This window comes from Trichoplax adhaerens, genomic scaffold (genome assembly GCF_000150275.1).
Source record: "Trichoplax adhaerens TRIADscaffold_7 genomic scaffold, whole genome shotgun sequence".
In the NCBI taxonomy this organism is placed as follows: domain Eukaryota; kingdom Metazoa; phylum Placozoa; class Uniplacotomia; order Trichoplacea; family Trichoplacidae; genus Trichoplax; species Trichoplax adhaerens.
In genome coordinates, this window is record NW_002060949.1 from 4,069,961 (window position 1) to 4,096,097 (window position 26,137).

The 26,137-nt window shown below is 31.2% G+C and overlaps 3 protein-coding genes across 3 annotated transcripts; 2 read left to right on the forward strand and 1 right to left on the reverse strand.

Moving 5' to 3' along the window:
- Positions 1–43: 43 nt before the first annotated feature.
- TRIADDRAFT_58248 (uncharacterized protein) lies at positions 44–3,039 on the forward strand (the record flags this gene model as incomplete). The annotated part of the gene is made up of 5 exons (XM_002114078.1): positions 44–62; positions 345–388; positions 671–794; positions 1,556–1,658; positions 1,992–3,039. The coding sequence occupies 5 exons, from the start codon at positions 44–46 to the stop codon at positions 3,037–3,039; spliced, it is 1,338 nt and encodes a 445-aa protein (XP_002114114.1).
- An 8,185-nt stretch (positions 3,040–11,224) lies between these two features.
- Positions 11,225–12,863, forward strand: TRIADDRAFT_50524 (expressed hypothetical protein; the record flags this gene model as incomplete). The annotated part of the gene is made up of 6 exons (XM_002114079.1): positions 11,225–11,339; positions 11,651–11,680; positions 11,910–11,912; positions 12,065–12,160; positions 12,275–12,466; positions 12,583–12,863. The coding sequence occupies 6 exons, from the start codon at positions 11,225–11,227 to the stop codon at positions 12,861–12,863; spliced, it is 717 nt and encodes a 238-aa protein (XP_002114115.1).
- A 3,422-nt stretch (positions 12,864–16,285) lies between these two features.
- Positions 16,286–18,502, reverse strand: TRIADDRAFT_58250 (uncharacterized protein; the record flags this gene model as incomplete). Its single annotated transcript, XM_002114399.1, has 6 exons — positions 16,286–16,363; positions 17,374–17,444; positions 17,712–17,918; positions 18,020–18,061; positions 18,152–18,196; positions 18,451–18,502. The coding sequence occupies 6 exons, from the start codon at positions 18,500–18,502 to the stop codon at positions 16,286–16,288; spliced, it is 495 nt and encodes a 164-aa protein (XP_002114435.1).
- Between the last annotated feature and the right edge of the window lie 7,635 nt (positions 18,503–26,137).

Consider the following 26,137-nt stretch of genomic DNA (forward strand, 5'->3'; position numbering starts at 1 on the left):
ATTCTAGGTTCAAGCTTAAAAAGCTTTTATATTACTGAACAAGATGGGTCACGTAGTAGCAGGTTTACTGCTTAATACATGAAAAAGTCCATTCATTTCTCGCTATCTTTTCCTCTACAGGACAGTGTAGGTTGACAACTATCTTAGTACGGTACGCTATGGACTTTTCTTGGAGTAATTCATGGGTATACGTATTGGAACTGTGCGGGATAATATTTGGTATCCATCTCTACAACATCAAATTTACTCTAATTCAGAGTACCGATTCCGGTTCGGTCGGTCCAACCTAGATAAAGCGAAATTTGGAATAATTAATTCAATTCATTAATTACATATTTATAAAGACGGATGTCAGGATAAAAGAACGATCAACAATACCTTACGAGAGGTACTGCAAAACACAGTACATCCATCAACAGATGAAAGTCCGCTTCAGTTTCCTACTACTGTACTGGATATATATATATATATATATATTAATGAGCATGCTGTCATTTTGCAATTTCAACCTTATTGCATCTATTCCTCATTGTACAGTATACTGTATACGAAGGCATGAATCAGCCATGAAAAATGAAATTTTATTTCATTGACAATTTAGGTCTTATAATAGTAGCATGCATCGTACACAATACAAGTATAGACCGTTACGCAATCTTGGTTAAATCAGAGGTTAGATCTTCATGTAATTGAGCCATACTACATCTCAGAGAAATTATGCTTTGATGAGGCCTGCACTGAACGCATTCCTTATACCGCCGTACATACGGGTACACAAAATTCGAACCAGTCAGGTTTGACTAGTTCTGAAATGATGAGCACTCGTAACTACAACATAGGATAACTACGGAAAAACTTTACTTTAGCATTGATCCATCACTAATGGCAACTGTAACAACACTCGTATAGCTATGTAGTCCTATATTCAACATCGACTATTCATTTTGGATACTGTAGCAATCATCTTCGGAATGATAGAGACGCACAATCATACAAACAATTATACATAATACACTGGTATTAAAGTATAATTACGTATTTACGGTATTCTTTTATGGATCTATTTCCAAACTAATGAAGGGATAATTTTGAGTGATCTATCGCTAACCTCAACTTTAAAAGTAAAGTATTCATTTCCTACAAACCCGTCCGATCAAACACCCTTGCAATAACTCAATTGATATACAACAATAAACCAACTATTATCAGTATCAATCCCATCAATATTCATAAATAGAATCAGTCGTACTCGCATTTGACATCAGTTAAAGTGTTATTATTCATTCACTATCGATGTAATACTCGTACTGTATTTAAAATGTACTCACTGCTTGACTTTTTTCGGCAAAGGAAGAAGCGAATAAAGTAAAACATAATACGTAAGGCATATGTACGTAAAGAATTCAATTGATGAGGTTGCTATGCAACATGAGATAAGCAAGTATATCTTATACTCGTATTTCTATAAAACTTTTCTTAAACTTTGACAATAATCCTGCCAACAATGGACTTCCATAATATCAACCAATTTAAGTCACTATGATGTTTATATTAGCGATACAATGGCTGAATATCATTATAATCGCCACTGCTTGGCAGTATAAAATGCGTGGACAGTCGGCATCATTTTGCCCTTGGATAATAACCAACTTTAAACGGTATGTACCCTCATCCATTTACTGATTCTAAAATCGCATTACTTTCCCTTTATCCTATGTAATTTTAATACGCCGTAAGATACCTTGACGTTTCCACCATGGCTCCAGTACTGGACTCGTAAAATCATTAAGTTAACATGAAAAATACGGTATCATTTCTAGACACGAGGGGGTTTCTTCTCGCAATTACAACAGATCTATTTTAAAGATTGCAACTCGTGCATAAGTTATACTGTTTAACAATCATCTCTCTATCATCTACAACAAACGTTCAAGATTTCAATTTTTCAATTCAATCTATTCTCTTACGTAATTGATAATGTCTAATATTAGTGGCAATCTTTCCAGCAATGTAGACAGCAGCACTCAAACAGCAGCTAGTATTGTGGGTTATACGATCATCGGTATCGTTTCTCTTTTTGGTAATGTTATAATATCGGTGATTACATTACAAAGAAAAACAGGCAGAACCCCTATTGATATATTAATTTTTGCACTTGCAATTGGCGATTTAATTATTACTGTTACTATCCCTTTTGTAGCCGTTGTCTCTCTCAATTCAGTATTTGCCTTTGGCCTAGCTGGATGTAAATTGCTGTTTGGCGTACGCAATGTAGCTATTTACGCTTCTTCATTCACTCTAGTAGTTATTGCCTTGGAGCGTTATCGTACAACATTTGATTTATCACGGTCACGCCGTGATTTACGACAAACTACTGTTTTAATTGCTATTACTTGGGTTATAGCTATAGGATTAACAATCCCTCAATTTATCGTGCTTCGCTTGGTAACATACCCTGGTGTCGGTATTTATTGCTTGGAAGTATGGGGGAATGATACGATTGTTGGTCGAAAAGCTTATAGCCTAGTCTTATTCTGTTTAACATTTGCAATCCCATTTATTACAGTTACTGTCTCTAACATTATCATATTTCATAAGTTATTCCATGCTAAAGGTCACTCATCAACCAATCAAGTTAGATTAAAAGCTAAAGGACAAGTAGTTATGGTTATGGTTGCTGTATCGGCGGTATTTTTTATTTGCTTGTTACCAATTTACATGATCAATACATTAGCGGACTTTCAAGCAATAACATATACGCCATCGGTCGTCGCATTGTCTGAAATTTTCACTTGGATAGCTTACTCCCATAGCATGTGGAATCCTATCATCTATATTATTGGAAGTTCAAAAATGAGAAAATCTTGTAAAATTCTATTTAAAATTGAAAAACATGAAACTAGCATCCATTACAAAGGCGAACAAAATACACTATCTAGAAATAGCCTTAAAAAACAAAATCGACTTTCTTCTAATAATAAGATCGCACCATTAATTGCCTCAGTACCAGCCGATGAATTAGTGTCAGTGAGATCTTAACTTCATTCTCTATAACAGAATCAGAGAAAATACAAATCCGTATAAAATATCACTTTAATCTACAAGTTCTCACCTCTAACAATTTTATCATTAGTCAAGGTAAAAGTATTAAATAATAGAATTTATCTCTATTTTTAAAGCATCTCCAATTAATGCAAAATAATATTCGACTGATGATAAAACGCGTTAATTTTAATAACATCTTCTCTTTTAACTAAATATAATTATTTCTCTATGATATGAGGTGATATTCTCGTAATGTAGCCCAGTATAGAATGCAATTTTGTCATCGTAAATTAAATTGTACATTAGCACGATCGTGAAAATAATTTAAAGCTATAAGCATATGAGATGTTACATTATTTTTATCAGTAATAGCACTATAACTAAGGTAATGTAATGCATCAATACTAGATTTTGGTTTATTTATAATATTAATCATTTTATCGAGTATAATTCACATTCTATAAATTTTTCAAATCTATTTACACAAAGTACTAAAATCTAAGATATACAAATGCTAACGAGAAAGTTTCATTAAGTAAAAAATTTGTTTTGTCAATGTATGGTGTATGCCTTTATTCCTGATAATTTTAAATCATTTTATAGGTTTCCAAAATATTGTATTGAATTTCTACCACTAACTGATAAATTATTAAACCTGAAATTTTGCTATTGACAGCTACAATACTACGTATGATGCAATAACATCATTACCAATAAAGAATGTGTTCTTTGTGAAAGAAAGAAAAATTATCAGAAAAAAATTTCGAGTTTTAAAAGTTCTATCCTGGTTAATTATTATTTACATTTTCATACGATATAAACACCTTTATATTGCAGCCGTAATAGCACAGCAGTAATTCTAAAACAAAATTATTAATTATCGAATTACATTATAAAATTGCTGTCGAAATAAGCAGATAATCAACTGTCCTAATAACCGCTGGTGTTCAAGATAAAGATATGTTTTATCAATTACAATAACCAATACTTAAGCTTCCTCCTCCTCGTTACAAATCTCCTTTGTAACAAGAAACCGGGTCTTAAACACTATCTTCACTAGTACTCGAGCTCCCAACTAACTTATATACAATAGCGAATGGTAATTATTAACTGGATATTACTTTTCACTCCTTATAATGGGTAAATAAAATAGTAATGCCATAAAAGTAAAACTAATGCTATGGGAATTGATTAAATACTGCTCATCATTATTTTAAAAGAATAAATTACTATGCTAGTACATGGCATTATAAATTCTACCTACAGCTATATAATCATTTTCATTCCTTATCACTTACTGTATAAACCAGAATGAAACACATTATAAATTTTTTACCTATGGCAATTAAAGTATAAGTAACATCTTAACAATATCCTTTGTCATGAATGACTTGTCTACCAAAAATTTTTCTTCAAGTAAATGGAGCCTAGTTTCCCACTATTATTCAGTTTATTGTAAATGATAATAGATTAACACTCAAACAAAAATTGACCTATTAACTTTACATTTTTTTTTGATCGAAGAAAATTGCTAAATCGCATAAAATTTCTTTACCTAAAGAATTTTGCATATGTAATGCACGAATAATTTGATTGCCAAAGATTTTATTGTATCAGGCATCACTATTATACAAATAGTTCAAGAATAATATAAACGGATATCCTTAGGCCGTTAATTTATAGGCGGACAGCTAAAATTCCCAGAATTACATAATAATACCGGCTACTGTGTTTATTTCTTTGCAGCAACCAAGAGATATTAATCCTTAACTTTTAATAATAAAATCTCATTAATGCTTAGCATGAAGATAATTTAACCCAAAGAATATCGCAATGAAATTAACGCAAAATTATAAAAACAACATAAACAATATGCGAACTTATTATGCGTAGTACAATGCCCTTATTACTATTATTACTTCAGAATGCGCTAATATCAATTTTTATCCCGATCCTACAAATACAGTAAACTGTTAGTTGCTGGTAATAATTAGTACCATGATATATTTATATCCTCTTCTAGAAATATATATAGAAATATGAATTATGAATGTAAACAAATTAATAAAACTAGAAACTGGTTGCAAGTCCACTTTTACTCTTTAAGTAAGAGTAAACGATAATCGGAAGTAAAAATATTCATAAATTTTACAGTACGGTACTACTCTAGGCACCTGAACACATAAATAGTAATATATTCAATAGCTTACTCTCATTTTTGGACAAGGAACAATAATATTCATTTGAAAACAAATTATTATATCTACCCTGAGTAATATCCATTTTAAATCTACTGTAACTCTCACCACAAAAAAGAAATATTCTAGTTGGTTAGAGATGGATACTATCGGAATACTGATTTCTCTACACACAAGCATTACTCATGGAGAATACGTACTAAGGCTGCATTCTTACTTTAAGAGCCTAAATAAATAACTGCATTTGATATCATATCCAATACTATTTTTGATGTCACTCATAAATAATTTTAACGCATGTAACCATTATTAATATGAAAGTATAATATCATGAGGACATTCAAATGGATTGCTTATCATTGCTATCTTAATTCCTAAATAGCATCGTTATGACGTAAATACTCCATAAAATTTGATACCGTAATCATTTAAACTCCTAAACAATGATGCAAATATACCTTCTGCACCAATAAACTTTATCATAAAACTACTCTGATTGAAAGTTAGCTTATAATGACTAAATATGCTTAAGTCTAAACAATTTAACTATTGGATGTATCTATCATAATTAAGCATAACTATCGTAGTTCTACTGTAAAAACATCAGTTATAAAAAGGTTAATCCTCTCTTAAGTAAAATAATCAAACAGTACGTAAACAAATGACATTGAAAAGCTAAACATTATTAATTTTTACTTCGTGTATTTGCGAATATATAAGCGTAAATTCTGACCCATTAACAATGATTAAGTATTGCTTATGATACATTTTGGCCTTAACTGTTAAAAAAGTACTAACAAACATTCATATATAAAATATAGTAACAGAATTACAACAACTAGGAGCCAGCTGGATCTAGCAGTATTTGCTTCGCATATCAAAATTGTACGCAAGACTTAAAACAATAAAGTTATGCAATCGCTGATACTATCATCGACTATGCATTCGTTTCATACACTCTTTGAATTTAATTTATAGAATTTGAAGACTTATATCTAAGCGTATAACACTTTACCCTTTTAAGATTAGTTGTCCTATGAAAGCACAGCTGCTGGGCATCTTAAGTATAAAGATGCATTATTTCATGACTATTAATCAATGCCGTATTGATAAATACCAACATAGTACACACTGTTCCTACTCGTTGTCGATGAGCATCCAACCTTATCAATAAGGAAGACGAATAGCTTAGTGTAGCAACTCGGGTAATTGCGAAATCAACTATGAATAAGCTATACAAAAATTATTTTTGCACTCTCAATCTCATGATACCACTCAAAGAAATCGTTTGTTCCGTATTCGCAAGCAAAATCCCTGCTATGAAAAGGTTCATTTCTAATAATGAATGACGCAAAGTAGTTAGACTAATCGCCATTTCTGTTGAGTGTTATACTTTCTAACGAATAGTCGACTCTTGGCTCCGAACTATACTAATTTCAATATTAAAAAAAGCTGTTAACCCCCAATACATGCATACCGTATCAAAGTAATTAATATTACATTTATTATATCCCTTAGACTAAAAGAAAGAATCTCTTTATTGATAGCTCACAGTATCAATATTTAATAGGAATGCAACAGTGAATTCGACAAGATATCAGCCTATATTACTTAAATAGTGATCCATTCACATATTATTAGGTATTAGACTGATCAAAATCTAACGATAAAGGAATAATCACTCATTTAAGCTACTATTATAGAGAAAGTCATTAAATTAAAGCATCAAATATTTTAAGAATACAATAAATTCTATTTTGATTTATCCTAATTCCAATTAAACTATCAATGTACGCGGACCTTTCGAAAAATTCACGTTTTGGTCTTGAGACTTTTCAATCTCCTGCTGTTATCTAAACAACAGAGTCTAATTCAATATATGTACATATGGTGCCATCTTTAAGAGAGAGCAAAGTATTTGTGTTAGAACTATTGTAATATTGTTTTAATAGCTATATTAAAGAAATTTAATATAGCCAATCCTACAGCAAAAACACCCTTATTTAACGAAGAAATTAGAGCAAACTCAATGATTCATCATTTCAGCTTTATTAGAAACAAAAAAAGAACATATAACACTAGCATATTTTGCGATGCTATTGCAATAGTTACTTATGATCTCATAAATGAACAACAATTTTATTGTGAGAATTGTACGAAAGACTGTATTTACTAAAGATAAACTATAATGCAGTATATTTATGAGAATAATATTGCCGATACATTCCAAAAATCTTGATCCAGCGCAACGCTAAGTTGTACTGAAACACTACATGCTATTGGATTAAAGCTTGAAGACAGCTTTGTAGCTCAGCATAGATTGTGAAAATAAGGGACATCGATTTGAAGGTAATATTCATAACCTAAAATCAGTAGTGTCTAACATTAAGTGGTTAAACGAAAATGTGGTGTGTAGCTTATAAACCGATCACCAATGCTATTAAAACTAGAAAACAATACATACAAAATATATTTGCCTAGCATTCAGGCTGATAGGAATTAAAAAGTCATCCAACAGACAAAAATTTCTTAAAATGTAAAATACGATTATTAAAAGGCTAATTGTTAAGATTGCAAATTAACAAGCAAGTAATGCACTACTAAAAATGATCTAGATCGGTAGATTCTCTATAAGCAATAAATTTACATAGAATTGCTAAAATGCTATATGCTACTCTTACTAACCATTGTACATAATACTATTTGCGACTAAAATATATTAAAATTGTTGTAGCCCAATATTGTAGTTTATTAGCATTACTATCTGTCTAATTCATCATGTCCTCAGACTATGAACGTATTAGCTTAAGTTTGAGTACAGCATACACTTGTATGCAATTATCTTTACTTTGGTAGTCTAGTAAATTGCTTCAGAAATCGATATTTACAGGTTATTTAAGATATAATCCAGTTTTCATAACAACACGGAATCTGATATGATAGCTTACTTATTGAGACCTGTAATCTTCTTGTAAACTATCATTGCGCATAACACGAGTACTCTTGGAAATATTGATACAGCGTGATTTATTTCCTCTAGTCTATCGGTACATTCTCGCACAGTTTCATAGCAACAATAATTTTTGATAAAATAATCAATTTATTATGAACCACTCTGCTACGGCTAAATATATACTGCGTTCCGAGCTATCATAGAATAAGTAAAATTTACTGTGCATAGAATTCTGTGTAAGTCAATTACCCGTTTAAAAATAGCAAAGTTAACAATAATATAATTTAATTAATTACCATAATTAATTAGCTTATATCCCACAGCCAATGGTGTTACAAATTTACGACTAAAGTGGTTGATTCTACTTTAAAATATTATTGGCCCTAACTTACTTTAACGATTAGATTCTCCCCTTACGATAAATTGCCTTTAAAATACTGTACTATCCAAAATATAATTTCCTATAATTAATAAAGAAATTCATTATTGTACTTCATATGATTACATCGATTTAACAAGAAGCACCTGCAATTCAATAGGTTATAGAGTAATAGCAGTTTATGTTTTCTGATTTATAGCTCCACACTGAACAACATAAAATTCCAATCAATTCATCTTATGCGGAGCATGGAATTAAATTTAATTTATAGATATGTTCGCATTTTTACTCTGCAACAATATCCTAATATATCTTCATCAAAGACGTTATAAAATTCATAGCTATGGACACCTAGTTGGTAAATCTACTTTATCTATACCTTATAGTACGAAATTGGAGTGAATCCTTCGCGTAAACATCATAAATTTGACTATAAGTCATTTTATATACACATAACCGGTCTATAACTACGTATTATGCACAGTTAACAGTACCATGATAAACTTGCTAACTATTAGCGGATATACTTGTCATTCAATCAATAGCATACTAACATACCAATCTTTATGCTATATCAAAACTATAGTCAGCTTTTATACAAAGCGCAGGGTTTACTGTAACCTTTTGTAAAACTTACATACAAGTAGTAGTACGTAGTTAACTGCCAAACATCCGTAAATTTTAATACGTGTACAATCAGTGAGAGTGCTTACGAATAATGATAATAAGCAGTACTCTCATGTACTTTCTTATGAGTATAGGATGGAAATCAACTAGTCCCATAGATATGTATACGACTAAATCCAATATAGCTATACCTATCACTGGAAATTACCATAGTAATTACTTTATATAATAAAATTATCCAAAATACTTGTTAACATGATAACCCTAATTTGCCGTTTAATTTTATCTCAACATCTCGTATCGACATTATGAGATTAAAGCAACTTTTAAACCTCACTTAAAATATAGGATTACTCTAGCATTTAGTCAGTTGTGAACTGTTTTATTCAAAATTCCAGTCTATATCATAACTATTACTCTAAGGTTTGTACCTCGATTCAGAATATAGTCTAATCATATTCCCATTACAAGATACACAGAATCAAACTCATAGAAAAGTCTATTGTTGCCATCAAAATAGACTCTGTCAAGGCATGCACAGAAACTGCTGCAGTTGTTGATCGCGATCGCTATTTATACCAATCTATTTTTAGAGAATTTATGACGTTGCATTGGTAAATAGATTGAATAGAAATTGAATAACTATAGTAGCAAATTGACCTTGCTATGGGGAATAAGCAATAATAGAGAACAAAGCGAATAATACTTACTTGACGACTAATGAAAAGGTAATTCTTGTATGGGCGACAATAGAAACTAGCAACTTGCCCAAAGGTGCTGTAGCCAATTGGCAATTGTTCTTAAGTCATTCTATTTTGTTTATTCCACAAGTTATACGTATAAATTACTAGAAAACTTTATAATGCCTAGTTAGACGGCCGTATTTTCATTGATGTCATCATTGTTCTTAAAATAGGAATATTAAATGTAGGCTTTAGTATAAAAAGTGCATAACAATTCATTGTTGTTCTATCACATGAATGGCATTTTCGCAAATAAGATAACAATACATTAGTTAAAATTGTAGCCATAAGAAGATATAGTTAAAGGCATCCAGTCTATGTAGCAGTGATGATGATTATTAGATGCTGACATCATATTGGCATTCCACTGATATACTTGACTTTTAGCCTATTGAATGATCGTCTAGTTGATAGTTAAGACTATTTTCTCGATGCATGTATAGTTCATATGGGATCGATTGCCTCAATTAAAATAGCATACATTCACAAAAACATGCATACAAAAAGGATGATACACTATGATATATAAAATATAGACATCAACATAAAGTAAAAGATGAAATCTAAAAAATGCCGCGAGAAAAAGAATTAATCCAATGGTTTTTATTGTCTGTACTCAATCAACATCGTGTTCATCAATATATATCTTGTATTGAACGTAATACTTTTTAAAGGATCACACCGGATACAGGACATAAAACCAGACGATTAGTATTAAATATATATATATAGAAACGCGACAAGTTGAGGCGTTACGTAAATAGTAACTGCGGAATGGATTCCTTTTGTCTACATTCCACGTGGATGTTGATCAGTTCGCGTTACTAATTGGCTTATGTTTTATTGACGTCAGATTAATCTCCATAGCTACGTGCTACAACTACTTGTTAAAAGTTGTTGACGGTCGTAGTCATCGGCATTTCTCAGTTTAACCTTAAGTGTTGAAGAGGGTTTAACGATAACCCAAATTACGCGAAAAGGTATGCGATATCGAGACTTTGAATTGATTGTGATTTTTGGGCTAAGCTTGAAAGATAGTTTGTCATTTTTAATGCTACTGTAAAACAATTACGGTTAGAATAGAACTACAATTTCAGTACAGTAATCAACAGGTAGTTTTATATCCGATAGCAACATAAAGATAATCATTTTTGAACATGTTTGACTAATATATATTTCTTCATCTTTTTCTATATTGGTAGGATCGATATAGAAAACTTTTTGGACGACTTTTCCTTTTTTACTGGAGAATTAAAAAACTTAAACACTACAAACGAAAATGTATAAATTCACTTTAATAGTTGTTCTAGTCGCTATCACCCAGTTGGCTGCTGGTCAAGTTAGTTTAATCATTTACAGTACGGCTGACGAAAATATGGCCAGTTCCGCTGATGGTAAGTTTCTTTATAGAACATCAAGACAAATGGAGTAAAAAACCTTCTGTAAAATTTTTATTGCGCTATCTACATGACCGTCGTTTATTCACGAATCTAAAACTATCATTTTAATCTATAACATCGATCGATCGTAAAATTTATTCATCAAATTGCTTAGTAGCTTTACAAAATCGAGTTAAAAATAATTCTACTACGATCACCGTAGAAATATTTACTAAAGTCCAATTATCAAACTCGATCGAATAGCTTAATTATATGCCATCACTAAAATCAAATCTCCTCTCTTCTCTTCTCCTTATTATTTATAGTAACCGCAACCATCTCGCAACCAATAGATGGTAAGTGATGATTAGTAAAATTTTTTTAGTACCTAGATACCATTTCTTAACTCTAAGTAAAGATGAGTATCGCAGTAAAACAATTATCCTAAGCTACGCAAACAATAGGCACAATAATAGAATCTTTAGAGTTAATTAAGAGTAAAGACAATCCATGGATTTCGATCAACAAACTAATCTATTTTTCTATCTTTTTTTCTCTCCTTATTACCTTCATCTCTATCTATAGCAAGTAAGTTATTACAATTTTTAGCATAATTTCACATCTTCGACTGTTTTGTAGTAGACAGTAATGTAAAAATTAACAGTAGATATGGACAGTCTTCATTAGCTTGGTTACCATAGTTACCCAATTTAATCGATGCTTTGATCTTGTTTCCACAGCTACTGGTTCTTATATGCCAACACCAACAATCTCAGCTACTGCTACATCATCCGGTGTAACACCAACTGCTGCCGCTACATCGACACCAGTTGCTGGTAAATTGAATATTATAATTTTTAGCCCTATACTCTTCATTTCAGTGACTATTAGTTACTACATATTCGTAATCTTTGTTCTATAATAAATTAAATAAATGACTTCTACTGTAGCTTGGGGACAATGGGGCGCTTGGACTCTTGGTACATGCTCTAATGCTTGCGGAAATGGTACAACTACTCGTTCTAGAAAACGATGCAAAGTCAATGATGTTAACTTCTGTGAGAATGAAAATGTAGCAAACTATCCCTGCGTTGGACCCTGCACAACCACTTCTGGCAATACCACTGCCACACCAGTAGCTGGTAAGATTTTGAAATAACTAAAATTAACCCGCAACTTTTTAATTGAATTTGATTTTGTTAACTCAATTTTATATAACGATCAAGAAAATAATGCATTTATTTTCTATTCCATATAGCATGGGGACAATGGAGTGCTTGGGTCGGTGGGGCTTGTTCCAACCCTTGCGGTAACGGTACTCACACTCGCACCAGGCAAAGATGCAAAGTCAACGATAATAAAAACTGCGAAAATAAACAAGAAGACAACGCTTTCTGTGTTGGCACATGTGGAACAAATTCTACAGTTATACCCACTAGTGGTGCTCCGCACACTACTACCCATTCTTTGCCCTTGGTTATCGCTTTAGTTTTCATCAGGTACATCAATTTTATTTTAAAAGTCATCGATAGCGAATGAACTGTTAAGGTTAAATATGAGCTTATGCCATTAAATTGCCAGATTTTGATCAAAATGTTTCTTTATTTACAGTTTTATGCAGTATTTCTTCTGAGTCGGATAAGCCGTTTACTTTCTCGGGATACGGTTTTACTACGAGAGAAAATAGCCTAGAAGATTCGCTTTATTGAAAACAAAAAAAATTAGAACTCTTTACTGCATAAAATTTGAAGATTTTTCTCACATTGCTGTCGAACGGCTAAACAGGATTACAGAGTATGATTTGCATGCTTTATTTATCGTCTAAAAATATAACCAATGTACAGTAGATTCAAAAGCACTAATCATAATGATGCTTTCTAAAGTGAGTTTAATAATTTCTTTGCAAAGTTATTAAACGACAAAGTATTCTATCATAATACTCGACGTCAACAAAATTTATTTGTTGAAAAGTATTAAGCTACTAAGTTGCTTCTTTAATTTTGTTTCTTACTATCTAATTTCAGTAGCAAATATATATTACAAAATTACTTGAGTAAATATCTGTGTAACTAATCAAGTTTTTGCTATACTTTTTTCTATATTTGATTTTAGTCATATTAATCTAGATACGTTACCACATCGATGATATTTCATCATTACACGTGGTAGTTGCGTATTTCGATATTGCTCTTGTAAAACATCAACAGCGGATATACAAGTTGTATTAATTAATTATATAGTGATCTTGCGAATACAGCGCATAGTCGTACAATATCATTATATTTCATAAGCTAACGTCGACGTACACAGGCGTCCATGTTATAACTTGATATTTTTTGGACTATAACCTGTCCATTCACATGGACTTGACATCTTAAACTGCGTTAAATAAAGATTTACTTATTAGAAATAAAATCTCTGATGTATTTTTCTTGTGTTATCGATCAAATCAAAGTAACAAAATTGCATGCGAGTTGATATTCTTATATTGCATTACATATAGATCAATTCTGGAATAGTCTGACTTGATATACTAGCATTATGTACTGACTGTAAAGACAATTTAACGATTTAATCAGCAAATTAACAGGAAATCTCATGTGTTAGCTATTTCTTGTCCTTTTATTATTATTTTTTTATCACGTTATGCGTTATTGCAGCATTACTAATAAGTTCTATTTAAAGGTAATTCTACAATTTCACATTAAACCTTAGAATACAAAAGTAATTTAGATTAGAGTCACTACGACCTAATGAATTTTAGGTTTATGCTATAGAAGACTATAAATTTCAAGAACACCATCTGCAGTAAAAAATTATCATATTTTAGCGTCGGTTCTGACGCCAAAAATATTAATTTCATTACCCTTTCATCTACCATTGTCTAGGTGCTTAAGCCTTATAAGACAAACGTAATTTAGATAAGAGCCACTACGACCTAATGAATTTTAGATTTATGTCACAGAAGACTATAAATTCCAAGAACATCGTCTGAAGTAAAAAATTATCATATTTTAGCGTCGGTTCTGACGCCAAAAATATCAATTTTATTACCCTTTCATCTACCATTGTCTTGGTGTATTATGCCCCCAGTAAACAACTATGGTAAATAATTATATAATAATACGTAAGCCAAGATAGCATTGTCTTGTATTTTAATTACCATGACTCTTTTTATTATAGATCGCAAGCAGGATCAAGTATAAATGCAAATATCTTAAACCTAACATTGCCTCATCATTGAGTCTTAAGAACTATTCTATTGCTGCGGTACATATTTATCCATGCTAACTAAATAATGACATATCTTTACCCGTATCTTAAGTATGTGTTGATATAGAATTATAGTAAACCCTAACCCTAGCCCAAACAAGTCATTTCGTATTTAGATCTTGCTGATATTATACTAATAGGCATGGTATCCTTATTATATTAACTACAAAGCACCACCTTACCTATACTTACTAGAGTCCCAATGAAACAATTATGGAAGTAATTTCATCATTACACTCCCACATTTCTAGTAATAGCATCTAGAGTAGTCATAACCCCAACAAGTTAGTTCTAAATCTTGTGATATTATATTCATAGACATGGTATCCTTGTTATGTTAGCTGCGGAGTATCACTTTTCCTATATTTACCAAAGTCCTGATGAAACAATTACGGAAAGTAATTTCTTCATTACATTCCCATATTGCTAATAATAGCATCTAGAGTCATAGATAACCCTATTCCTAATCCAGACAAAGTTATTTCGTATCCAGATCTTGCTGATATTATATTCATAGGTATCACATCCTTGCTATAGTAGTTACAGAGCACCACATTTATTTTACCAGAGCCCCAACGAAACAATTACGTAAGGTAATTTCTACGTTACAACCCCATATTTCTAATAATAGCATCTATAGTACTTGCTTAAATCGATGCAATCTGTTATACAAGTGCCCATCTATTACTGCTGTTAACTAATTATCATCACGACAGCTAGTTTTAAAATGCAACAATATTTTCATCGCCAATGCTTACTCCCTTTGCGTGCTCCTAGCTATTTATAATATAGAATAGTCATCATCAATCGTACCTTAATGAAAGGTAATTATAATTATGTTAAAACTGCTTTCCTACCGAGTGACAATTAATTATCATAATAATAAGTACTGCATTCTTAACTTAGCTATCATAGATAAAAAAATTCTTATCCAATAATAGCTCAACTTACCGTATTATACTGTATGTAAACAAAGTATTTCTTGCATAGACCAAGTGCGAAACTCTCAAAAGTCACATAGTTAATCACACTCTAAAAGAGCTAATGTCAAAAGGTCAAATTAGGCTGAATGTTAATTGGTACTTAATCATTTTATTCTGTTTACGATAATTCTAATCGATTATGTGCTATCGAAGTACCTGAAATCGTCTTTAATTTCTGTTGTTCATAAATAGATGATCACGGTACTAAATTGTAATTTTCTGAGAGACTTATCAATGACCGAAAAATTTGATTTTCAATATATTTTGTGCTATTGCAGATCTTTCTTAGAGTTAAGTATCAAACAGTAACGGATTAGTTCTTATACTTTTATTATTGTGCACATCCTATTCGAATATAATTGTAGATCAATTATAATATGCAGTTACATTGCAATGCAACAAAATTGTATTTTCACTGTTTTAGACCATGGAATACGCTAGTGGCTCAATATGGTTTCAAATTATAAATCAGCTTTATTCAAGCTATAATAGCGTTTGTCATGGTCATCGTTGAGAAATAATTATATCTAGGCCAATTCTAGGCGTTTCAATTACAATGATCGAAAAGAAGGAATATTTTCGAATCTAAAAAGTTACCAAATAATATACGAATCTACAACTTCATCCGGAGCAAAGATAAATTAATGTTTATAATGTATTCATCGTTAACAACATGCTATTGCCAAGCAAGTGATCAGAATGATATCATGACATGACCAATTCCGAAAATATTAATTCTTGTTTCATGAATAACATCATATAAACATTAAAATACTCGTATATCTGTATATATAGTCGACAAATATTGCGTTATGATCAATGATGGAATATATCCATTCATTGAAGTTTGATGATAGCTTAAAGATAGAAATTGGAGTAATTTTAAGATACTTTCATCATCGACAATAATCGCTACATATTAGTATTAAATTTAAGACGTCACTACGAAATAACAATTTAACTCAATTATTGCAATAAAGCAATCAACTTTCTAACCATTTGATCATTTTTAAATATCTAGTAATTATATTGTACCAATATCAACAACACTCTAAGTAGGAGCATTTTATCGTCGTACTATGTCGATCACCTTTTTTTAGTTTTTAATCGTAAATAGTATTATATATATATATATATATTATTATGAATCATTAAACAATTCATCATAAATACATGTTTAATTTAAGAGCAGTAAAAGATTTTTCTAATTGCACAAGGACAGTATTATGGACTTGTAAATGGATTAAACTCATAATTTTATACACAATATTGAGATTTTGTAATTGATAAAGTGTTTAAATAATATGCATCATCCTGGATAATTATAGTTAAGTAATTATGGTATTACATCACAATCGAATATCAAATACCTAGAGTAGTGTAGCTTTAACTGATTAACACTGATAAATGTGTGAACTGGAAGATGTACCAAGTTAGTTTCTTATAACTTAGTAAGCCATCTATTAATGTAGCAATTACTGGTACCGTTATATTTTATGTTAAAAATTTATACTCGAAAACTATTGGCAATGTCGTAACCACTTTCTCGTCATATACAACTGAATTTGCAGTATCTGTGGAATCATATACATTGTCAGTTATCATTCAGTGGAGCTACTATAAAATAGCCATATTTACTGTTAATTAGTCAATTAATATGGTTGTATGTACGCGCAGAGTCTCTTTTTCAGTAAGCGAAATGTAATCAACGGCAGATTATCTTGGGCGTCGGTGATGGCTTATTTTGATGTCTTTAATTGCGTTACAGCAGTAAGATGTAAGGAAAAATTTACCAATTTCCTTTCTATGTAATAATTTAATCCAGAAAGGTCTTGATCTATCTTATAGCCAGTATTGCATAAAGCTATTGAAAAATCATGTAAATTGAATATTAATCCCACATGTTGCTATATATTGTTAGTACTAGTTAGATACCCATAGTATGCAGGTAACTCATACTGATCGTTATTAAACACCACTGTATTATTCGAAAATCATTAATAACTAACTAAGGTATGTATCCAATTTTAAGTTGATTAATTAGATAAAGTGCTTTACCTTAGCAAAGATAGTAGAATTATGAGCGGCGTAGAGTACATGAAACAACGGTTTGCGCCATTGCTAGCAGTACCAGGTGCTGTTGGGCATGCTTTTCCAATACAGAACGAATTTTTTCGTATTTCACTTTCACATTTAGGGTTATCTGTTACTGGTATAACAGTACCTAATTCACCTATGTTGATACCTATTGGACATCTAACTCTATAACCCATATTAGTACCATTGCCGCAAGGAACACTACAAGCATCGAAAATCCAAGCAGACCAAGGATTCCATCCTTAATAGTAGAGGCGATCAAATTAACAGCGATACTTAAATTTATAATAGAAAATAATCTTTACGAAGTTTTTAGATTACAATAACCATTTTAATATTTACCGGTTGCTGTCGGGGTTGTAGGCGTAGAAGCAGTAGCAGTAGCTGATTTAAAATAATGTTATAAAATTAATAAAAGTTCGATATGCAAAATTTACGGCCAACTTGGTTTTGCCATTTAATATGAAGACTTACCAGTAGGTGTACTAGTGACTTGTGTCGTCATAGTAGCTGTGATTGCTAAAATTAAAATTGAAGATGAATTTAGTTAATAAAGCTGGGATATGCATAGAAAGTAATGGCTTCTTTTTAATTTATCCGTCTTAATAATCTTTCGATGATTAATACGGTTATGTTCACGATAGGTATAAATGAATTAAATAAGTAAAAAATTACTTCTTTTAATCAACTGCATGATATAGTTATTAAATACAGACTTATTCAAGCAGTACTTGATAAATTATAATATACGCATAGTAAGATGTATAAATTACCTAGGCTGGATGTGGCCATTTCAACTTGAGAGGCTGAAGTAGAATAATACATACGGGGAAAAGAGGTTAGAACATAATGTAACATTTAAATAGTAATCCAATATTGTCGTATATCATATTTCTACATTTGCTGGTGTTTTATTTTTGACTAAGATAGGCTCTATTACACAATAACTATCCTATTTGATACCATGTTGAGTGTCAATTAATACGATATCGAATCAATTTTAGTCCAGAATAAATAATGTTAGAATGGCAAATTTAACCCCTTCCGGATCATTCATTAGTCTTTATTACTCTTCCTACTAGAATTTTCCTTTTGCCTTGACATGTTGTATCTCATAAGATTGGTTTATAGTTTTACTGATATTATAAGGAAAACAGGTACCATCCATATCGATGACCTTTAGCCATACTATTGCAATATGAAATACCCTCGTGGTATTCATTAAATAACCTAACTACGCTACTAATCGTCTATAACATATAATTACAGCATTTGTAGTAGTTTATTTGCTACTTGCAAGCTTATTTTCTCCCATAATAGAAATACGCGTAAATCAGTTGAATATTTTTAAATTAATTTGAAAAAGAAAATGAAGGCTACAACGAAAAATAAAGTGCTTTCCCTATTCCGCCTGCCATATAAGTACGATACCAATTGACGAATTGTTTTCGTTGGGTATTTTTTCTTACCAATTAAGAATATTAATTATTGCTTTTTATCGTTCTTTCTCCGAGTTTTTTGACAATTGATTTATTTGCTATTATATGGTTAAAATCAGTAATTCAGAAATAATTTCAATTTCGCTATCAGTATATGTCGATAGCAGAATTCTACTATAGCAACTCATTACGGTATAATAAAGATTCAGTTCTGCTTTGCCATAATACTATGACTAGAAAATGGTTTTCCTCATTTCTTCGATCATTTATTAAATATAGCTCGACATAACTTCTACTAAAGAATACAGTAAAAATTTATGTTATTGATGTAAGATAGATAACTGTTTTAGCGCATTCTTGATGGTTGATATGACTCCATGCCTTATATTAAAAATTTAGATCATCAACAATATACTGCAGTATACGCCCTTGCGTTCAATTTTTGCAACCTAATTTTTTCAATAATTTATTAATCGTTACTTATAGAATATTTCATCAGTACGATTAAACATATTAGCCGTAGAGTAAGTGTTTTTCAGAAATTTTTAATGGTCAATCTATCACTACATCTTGCCTTCTAAATTGAATTCAGTTTCAATACACCAAATGATCCCATTTTTTTTGACGATAAATGGGAGTAAAACTGAACTTTAATAATGATTATAATTACTTAGAGCATGTTTGATCAGATATAATGCATCATCACATAATTGCCCTCCGAATTGCCTGTATGATGACATTTCATCGTAAGACAATATCAATGTTTTATCCTATAATCTAAATAATATATAATCAATTCCGATCAATTCAATCAGGAATTGATCACAGAGTAGTTTACCGGTTCATATTAATTAATAATAACTCATTAAAAAATCTTTTCTCTATGGGCTGTTTATCGCCTGTTTGTTTATAATGTATCAGTAAGAAAATAATAATTATGAATCATTTTCACTGGTATAATAAGTAAAAGGAAATTTGACCAACATATTTCAACGCCTAACGTGAAATCGATTGCTTTTGGGCTCTAAATATGATTCCTTCCATCATTACTATCTTACTATTGCAAAAAGCGAGTAAATCGATTCAAAATGATCCCTTTGAAATGATCTTAAAAATGTGCTATCAAATCGAATGCAAAAAGATACTTGCGGGCGTCTTGAGACATATCATTTTCACTGACTAAGATCTTTTTGTACTCAATTCACTTTTTGAATCATCCGTGAGTAGGAGTAAAAAATTTTTGAATGTTCGCCTTAAAACTCTTACATTGGGCCTTTAAAAGGTTACTTTTGAATCACTTTGCACGATAGATTATACAGTAAGTAAAATAGATCAATCAATGTCTTTACATACGAAACAGAGAAGAATTGAATTCTTTATCCTGGCTCTATATTGTTTTATACTAGCGCATTTTTCAATTCCTATCTTCTTTTGACAACGGCAGATAATTACAGGTGAAATTTTTGGGGGCTCTAATACCGCATGAAATAGCCATTTTCAATGATTTCTGTTGCGTACACTGATGAAACAAGTATTCTAAAAGTAATCATTTTTATTCCTAGTTATCAATATTATGATATTCCTTTTGATCTAGAGTAAAAAATTGTCTCCGAAATGGTTCCTTGTCGGATTCTATCTGTATCATTTATCATTTAAAAATTCTATTTTACTCGTGATGAGAAATGAATATTTAAGTCTATTCTATGTCTAATCCAAACAACTTTACCCTAGCTAACGGATAATTTGAATCCATTCGTTCCTTTACTAATAAATATTCATATAGAAAATAAAAAAGTATTTCACACGGTTAAGGATAGAGTAAAGAAGAATATCAATTATGGCCGCTGGCACAATGTATTTCCTATAATTATCACATCATGGAATGAAAAAGAAAAAATGTCTACCAATACTGCCTACCGAATCAACTCGATCAGCTATTGCTCCGTTTTCTCTTCTACTTAATATCTAGTAATATCGCCTGCCGATTTAACTCGAACAATTATTGTTCTACTTTCTCATCTACTTTCCTATAGTGCATCGATTTGGCAAGCTAGTAATGTAGAAACAATCGTTTTCTATCTGACATTATTTTAAAACACTAAATTATCAATGATGGATAGACTGTTTCCTATTTTTCTAGTAGACAGTGTGTAACAATATATTTTCAATGGCTACGGTACTTTCGATAAGCAGTTGTGTCTATTCCTCTAGTGGAATGGATAAATCCGTTTTCTTGTCTAGCAGTTGTGACAATTCTATGACTTACATGAAACAGTTTGACTTGGATCTAGCAACAACGATTAAGATTGTAGTCCAACTTGTCACTGAATTATCAATTTTCCGGCTTTTTTTTTCGCTCTTTATGACCGTTGTTATTGCCGTGGTTTGAACGGTATAAGATGCGGAAAATGGAAATGAAAATACAGCGCTTTGTAATAGCTTGTTGCTTTCACTTCAAACGTTTTATTTAAACTAATTAAAGTCAGTTCAATTAATGTTCCTACTTTCATTTAAAGTAAAGAAAAATAAAGGAAGCAATAGCCCACGTTTATCATTAAAAATTATAAATTGATTCAATTGGCCTGGCCGAATCATACATCGATGCAACAGTATCATCAATGACCTGTCCATGGAGAATAAACCCAACCTGGGAATGGATTTTTATTGGATAGACTGACTCTCATGACTGCCATTAGATTTTCAAGTACTATAAATTGGCCGCCAATTAAGATTGAATCTAATTTGAACTCAATTTGTATCGGTAAAACTTACTAATGGTTTCAGTTTCTTGAACATTATTTGATAGGAGGCTAAAAGACATTTCAAAACAGTTGATAGGCCGAATGGATACCATTGCCAACAACAAAATGGCTACCAAAGACATTGAAAGTTTAGTCGTCGTCATTCTGAATAAATTGTATTTCAAACTAAGTTCTTTTTCCTATTTATAATGCAAATACATAAGAGAAGAAATCAATGAATAGCTGAAGCTATCTTGAATATTAAAGCAAAGAAAAGCGCAAAGGATAAGAAATAAAATTGTTTTACTATAGGTGCAAACAAAGTGAAAGTGGCAAGAAAGGAGAAGAAAAAAATAGATAATAGATTAAAACTATGATGCAAAATTGAAACGATCTGTAATAATTATAGCGTAGTATATCTAAAATACTATCACAGTGATGATAAAATTCCGAAAATGATCATTACAAGCCTATCATAGCCTGCTATTCTGGTTCTGCGCTTTGCGTCACTTATCATTTTTTCACCAAAATAAATTTATTGACATCTAAATTGAATAGCATGTTCAACTACTCAATCTCGTTACAAAATGGGTTTTCTTTAGGTAAGATTATTAATTCGCATACGCGGTATAGAGATTTTACAAGTTCAGTGTAAAAGATACGATCATAAAATGGATAACGTACTAAGTAGGGGAAAAAGACATCTAATCACACGATAGTAATATATTAGAAGCTTCTCTTGAGGAACCTATTCTAAATAGAACGAAGATGAAAATTTGATAGTCCTTCTCTTCACACAAAAGCAATACTGGCAAAACAGTAGGGAAAGGGCAGAAGGACTAATTATTTGATTACTACTTTCGACGATGCGTTTTTCCAAGATTGTAGAATGAACTATTCTAAAGGTTGACACTGTCAACAGCAGCAAGATTTGGAGTCAAACATAGAGTGGCGCGTTTGGATATAAAATATTTTAAAAATTGAAGAAAAGGAAATAACGGTATAAAATTCCTTATCCAATTTTACAGATTCAGTTTTGTTTTATCTGAATCTAGTTTTTCACTTGAAAATGAAAAATTGGATAACTAATATCATTGCAAATAAGAATCAATAATATGGAGTTAAAATAAGTTGGAAGCCAATGATTACTTTTTATCGAAATATACAATCTAGATCCAAATCGACTGGCTAGCTTACCTGTTCAAATGAGTGGAGAAAATCGACACCACAAATGGAAAATAGATTTACAGTGAAAAAGTATAGATGGAACGAACTACGAAATATCAATAAGCAAATGAGAAAAAGTGACTGCAATACCTAAATGAATACCTTTGAGTAATGTTGACGTCATGTTTATTCCTGCAGTTGCCATGGCAGATAATAATATATTAAAATCTAATGATACCCAATAATTTCTCGACATCTGCTCAATATTGACTGTTGTTGAATGAATAGCAATGAGGGCATTGATAGTCAAAGATGGCTGTTATTCGTCAATGTCACCATGATTGATCTATTCTAAATGAAAATGGCAACAATTGATTGGGTAATCAATCAAGATGAATTGTCTATTGACCAGAATCGATGCCTTTTTTGTATCATAATTTAAACAGTTATTACCTTATACTATTCTTTTGCATTAATCCTTCATTTTTAATTGAAATGAGGGGAGAAATAAACAATTCAATTCACCCATTCATCTACAATTCCTTAAAATAGTTATAGGCTTTTTCATCGATAGCATGACTAACTGATGAGAAGCCGAATCAACCTTCTTTCTCTTTCACTCCCTACTTTTTCCAATAATAAAAATGAAAAAGAGAATTCGGTACTATATCATTATCTCGCTTTATAAAAGAGAGTCATCAATACTATTCAATAATCATGACTACCCATACATATACTGAAAAGCGATAGGTAGATTATCTATTTCATTTTCCCCCTCTCCTCTATCTCTATGATTCATCGGTGTGTGCCTAACTGATTAGCAAAAATAGTGGCCGATAAATTTAGTTTAAAAAATTACTATATTAAGAACGACATTGTAGTTCATCAATATCATATAAACTAATAGAAACTAAAGCCCTACTTCAGTCTATTCATAAATACTCCTATCTTATGTCAATGAACCTATTTAATAGAGACGATAACCAAGTTTATTGGACTGTGGCTAACTGATTAGCAGAAGTAGTGGCTAATAAATTCAATGTAAAAAAATTACTATATTAAGAACAACATTATTGTAAATTGATATCATGTAAAATAACAGCAATAAAACCTATTGCAATTTCTTTATAGAGGCTTCTATCCTATGTCAATTACCCTATTTAATAGAGACGATAGTCAGACATTACTGTACATTGATATCAAGTAAACTAACAGAAATAAAACCTATTTCAATCTATTCATAAAGGCTCCTATCCAATGTTAATTGACCTATTTAATAGAGACGATAGCTATCGGTGTACGGCTAACTAATTAGCAAAACAGTGGCCGTTAAATTAACGTAGAAATTGTTGTATTAGGAGAGACAGTATCCTAGATTATCTTAGGCTTCAATCCTATGCCAATGAACCCATCTAATAGAGATGGTAGCCATTTTATCTATCCTAACATTGTAGAAAGTGCCTTCTAATATTCGTTTTGGCCTCGACTCTTGTCACTTTCTTCGACAATCGTGCTTATTGTGATCGAATCATTTTAAACTGAGGGCGTAAACAAACTGATATTGACAATTCTGAAGTTTAAGATTTTATTTATCTTAGCACTATAACCGCCAAATTCCAACGTTACGCTACTATTGATTAAAAATAATCTCAATTTATGCTGTAGATAGATGTGTCTCAAATTTTCTACGACTCGACAGTGCTTGACTCTATTAATCTTGATATCATATTTGATATAATTAGAATAATGATGCCGTGAAATAATAGATTCATCTCAAATTCTCTGTAGTTTGATAAGTTTTGAGTTCAGTAATCCTGATCTGCTAAACAATATAATCATAAATAAAGGTATTCACAATTAAGGCTACTTTAGATTCATGCCGTGGATACATCCGTCGAGAGTTTCCTACAGCATGATCAAGCTCGATTTCAATCTTGAAACCACAACCGGCCAAATCGACACTAAGACCAATATTGATCAAGCTATTCTGATTTTTGATATCGTATTTTCCAGTGTTTTGCTATTTCTTAGGACTAAATTTGACTTTAACGCTACAGAACACGGATAAATGATTCCGGATTTATTCGTAATTTTTGGATGATTTTACATATTATTTTTTGATGCCTTTTTACTTCTGGACGAAAAGGAAATGCTATTAGCGTATGTTTAGACACTATGTCTGTGTGTGGTTATTACTATAGATCGAATTGAAAATTTCGGTAGGTTCTAAAGTCTTCTTTTGGATGATATAAAGATATATTTTCAATCTTTACTAACATAGTGTAGTTTCAAGGCTACAGTTGCGCTACATCAGACGCTTCATGTTGATGCCTTCGATAGATTGATACCTTAGCGTGCGATTTAAAATTGCTAAAGATACATTCTGCTTCATTCTTAAATTCTTCACAAAATAAATAAATTATCTCGAAATTTTCAATTATACCGATGAGATAGTAGATACAAATCAATTTTAACGTAAATTGAATTCCATAAATTTAACTCTTTAGTGGCGAATGTAAAATGCCTCTGTTAAAATCGGATGGCATAGGAAGTAGCATATCAATTATCATCTCCACCGTCATTTCGTAGTAAGTTATCCTACAAATATCTTGCTCTATTTTGAAACGTGCCACAAATTTATTGAATTTGAACTTCTCCATATCCAGGAAATGTACACTCTTAACATTGGAAAGGACCGAAAGTAGTGCTAAAAATAATATTAATTTCTGCGATCTAATACACATCTTGCCTTATTTCTTATCGTATTAAAGCCTCAGACATGACCCTACTTACCCAATAGTACAGCACGTTTTCATGTATTCTTAACTAATATTTACAACACTCCTCTTTTTACTAATTCTATTTCATAAACGAGATTGAAAAAAGGTTCATTGTCGAACTATCTACAGTTCAAAGACCACATATGGTATATCTTAACAGAATAAACTATATTGAAATTACGGCTGATTGGATCAATACCTTTCTTAATTTACTGTGAATCGTTTAGTTATATTCTGAGTTCCATAATTTAAATTTTTACACAGGTTAGAAAGTCAAAATTAAACTGTGTAGATTTAGCTGCCTAAGCTATAAACTAATAGCGTATCAAAACC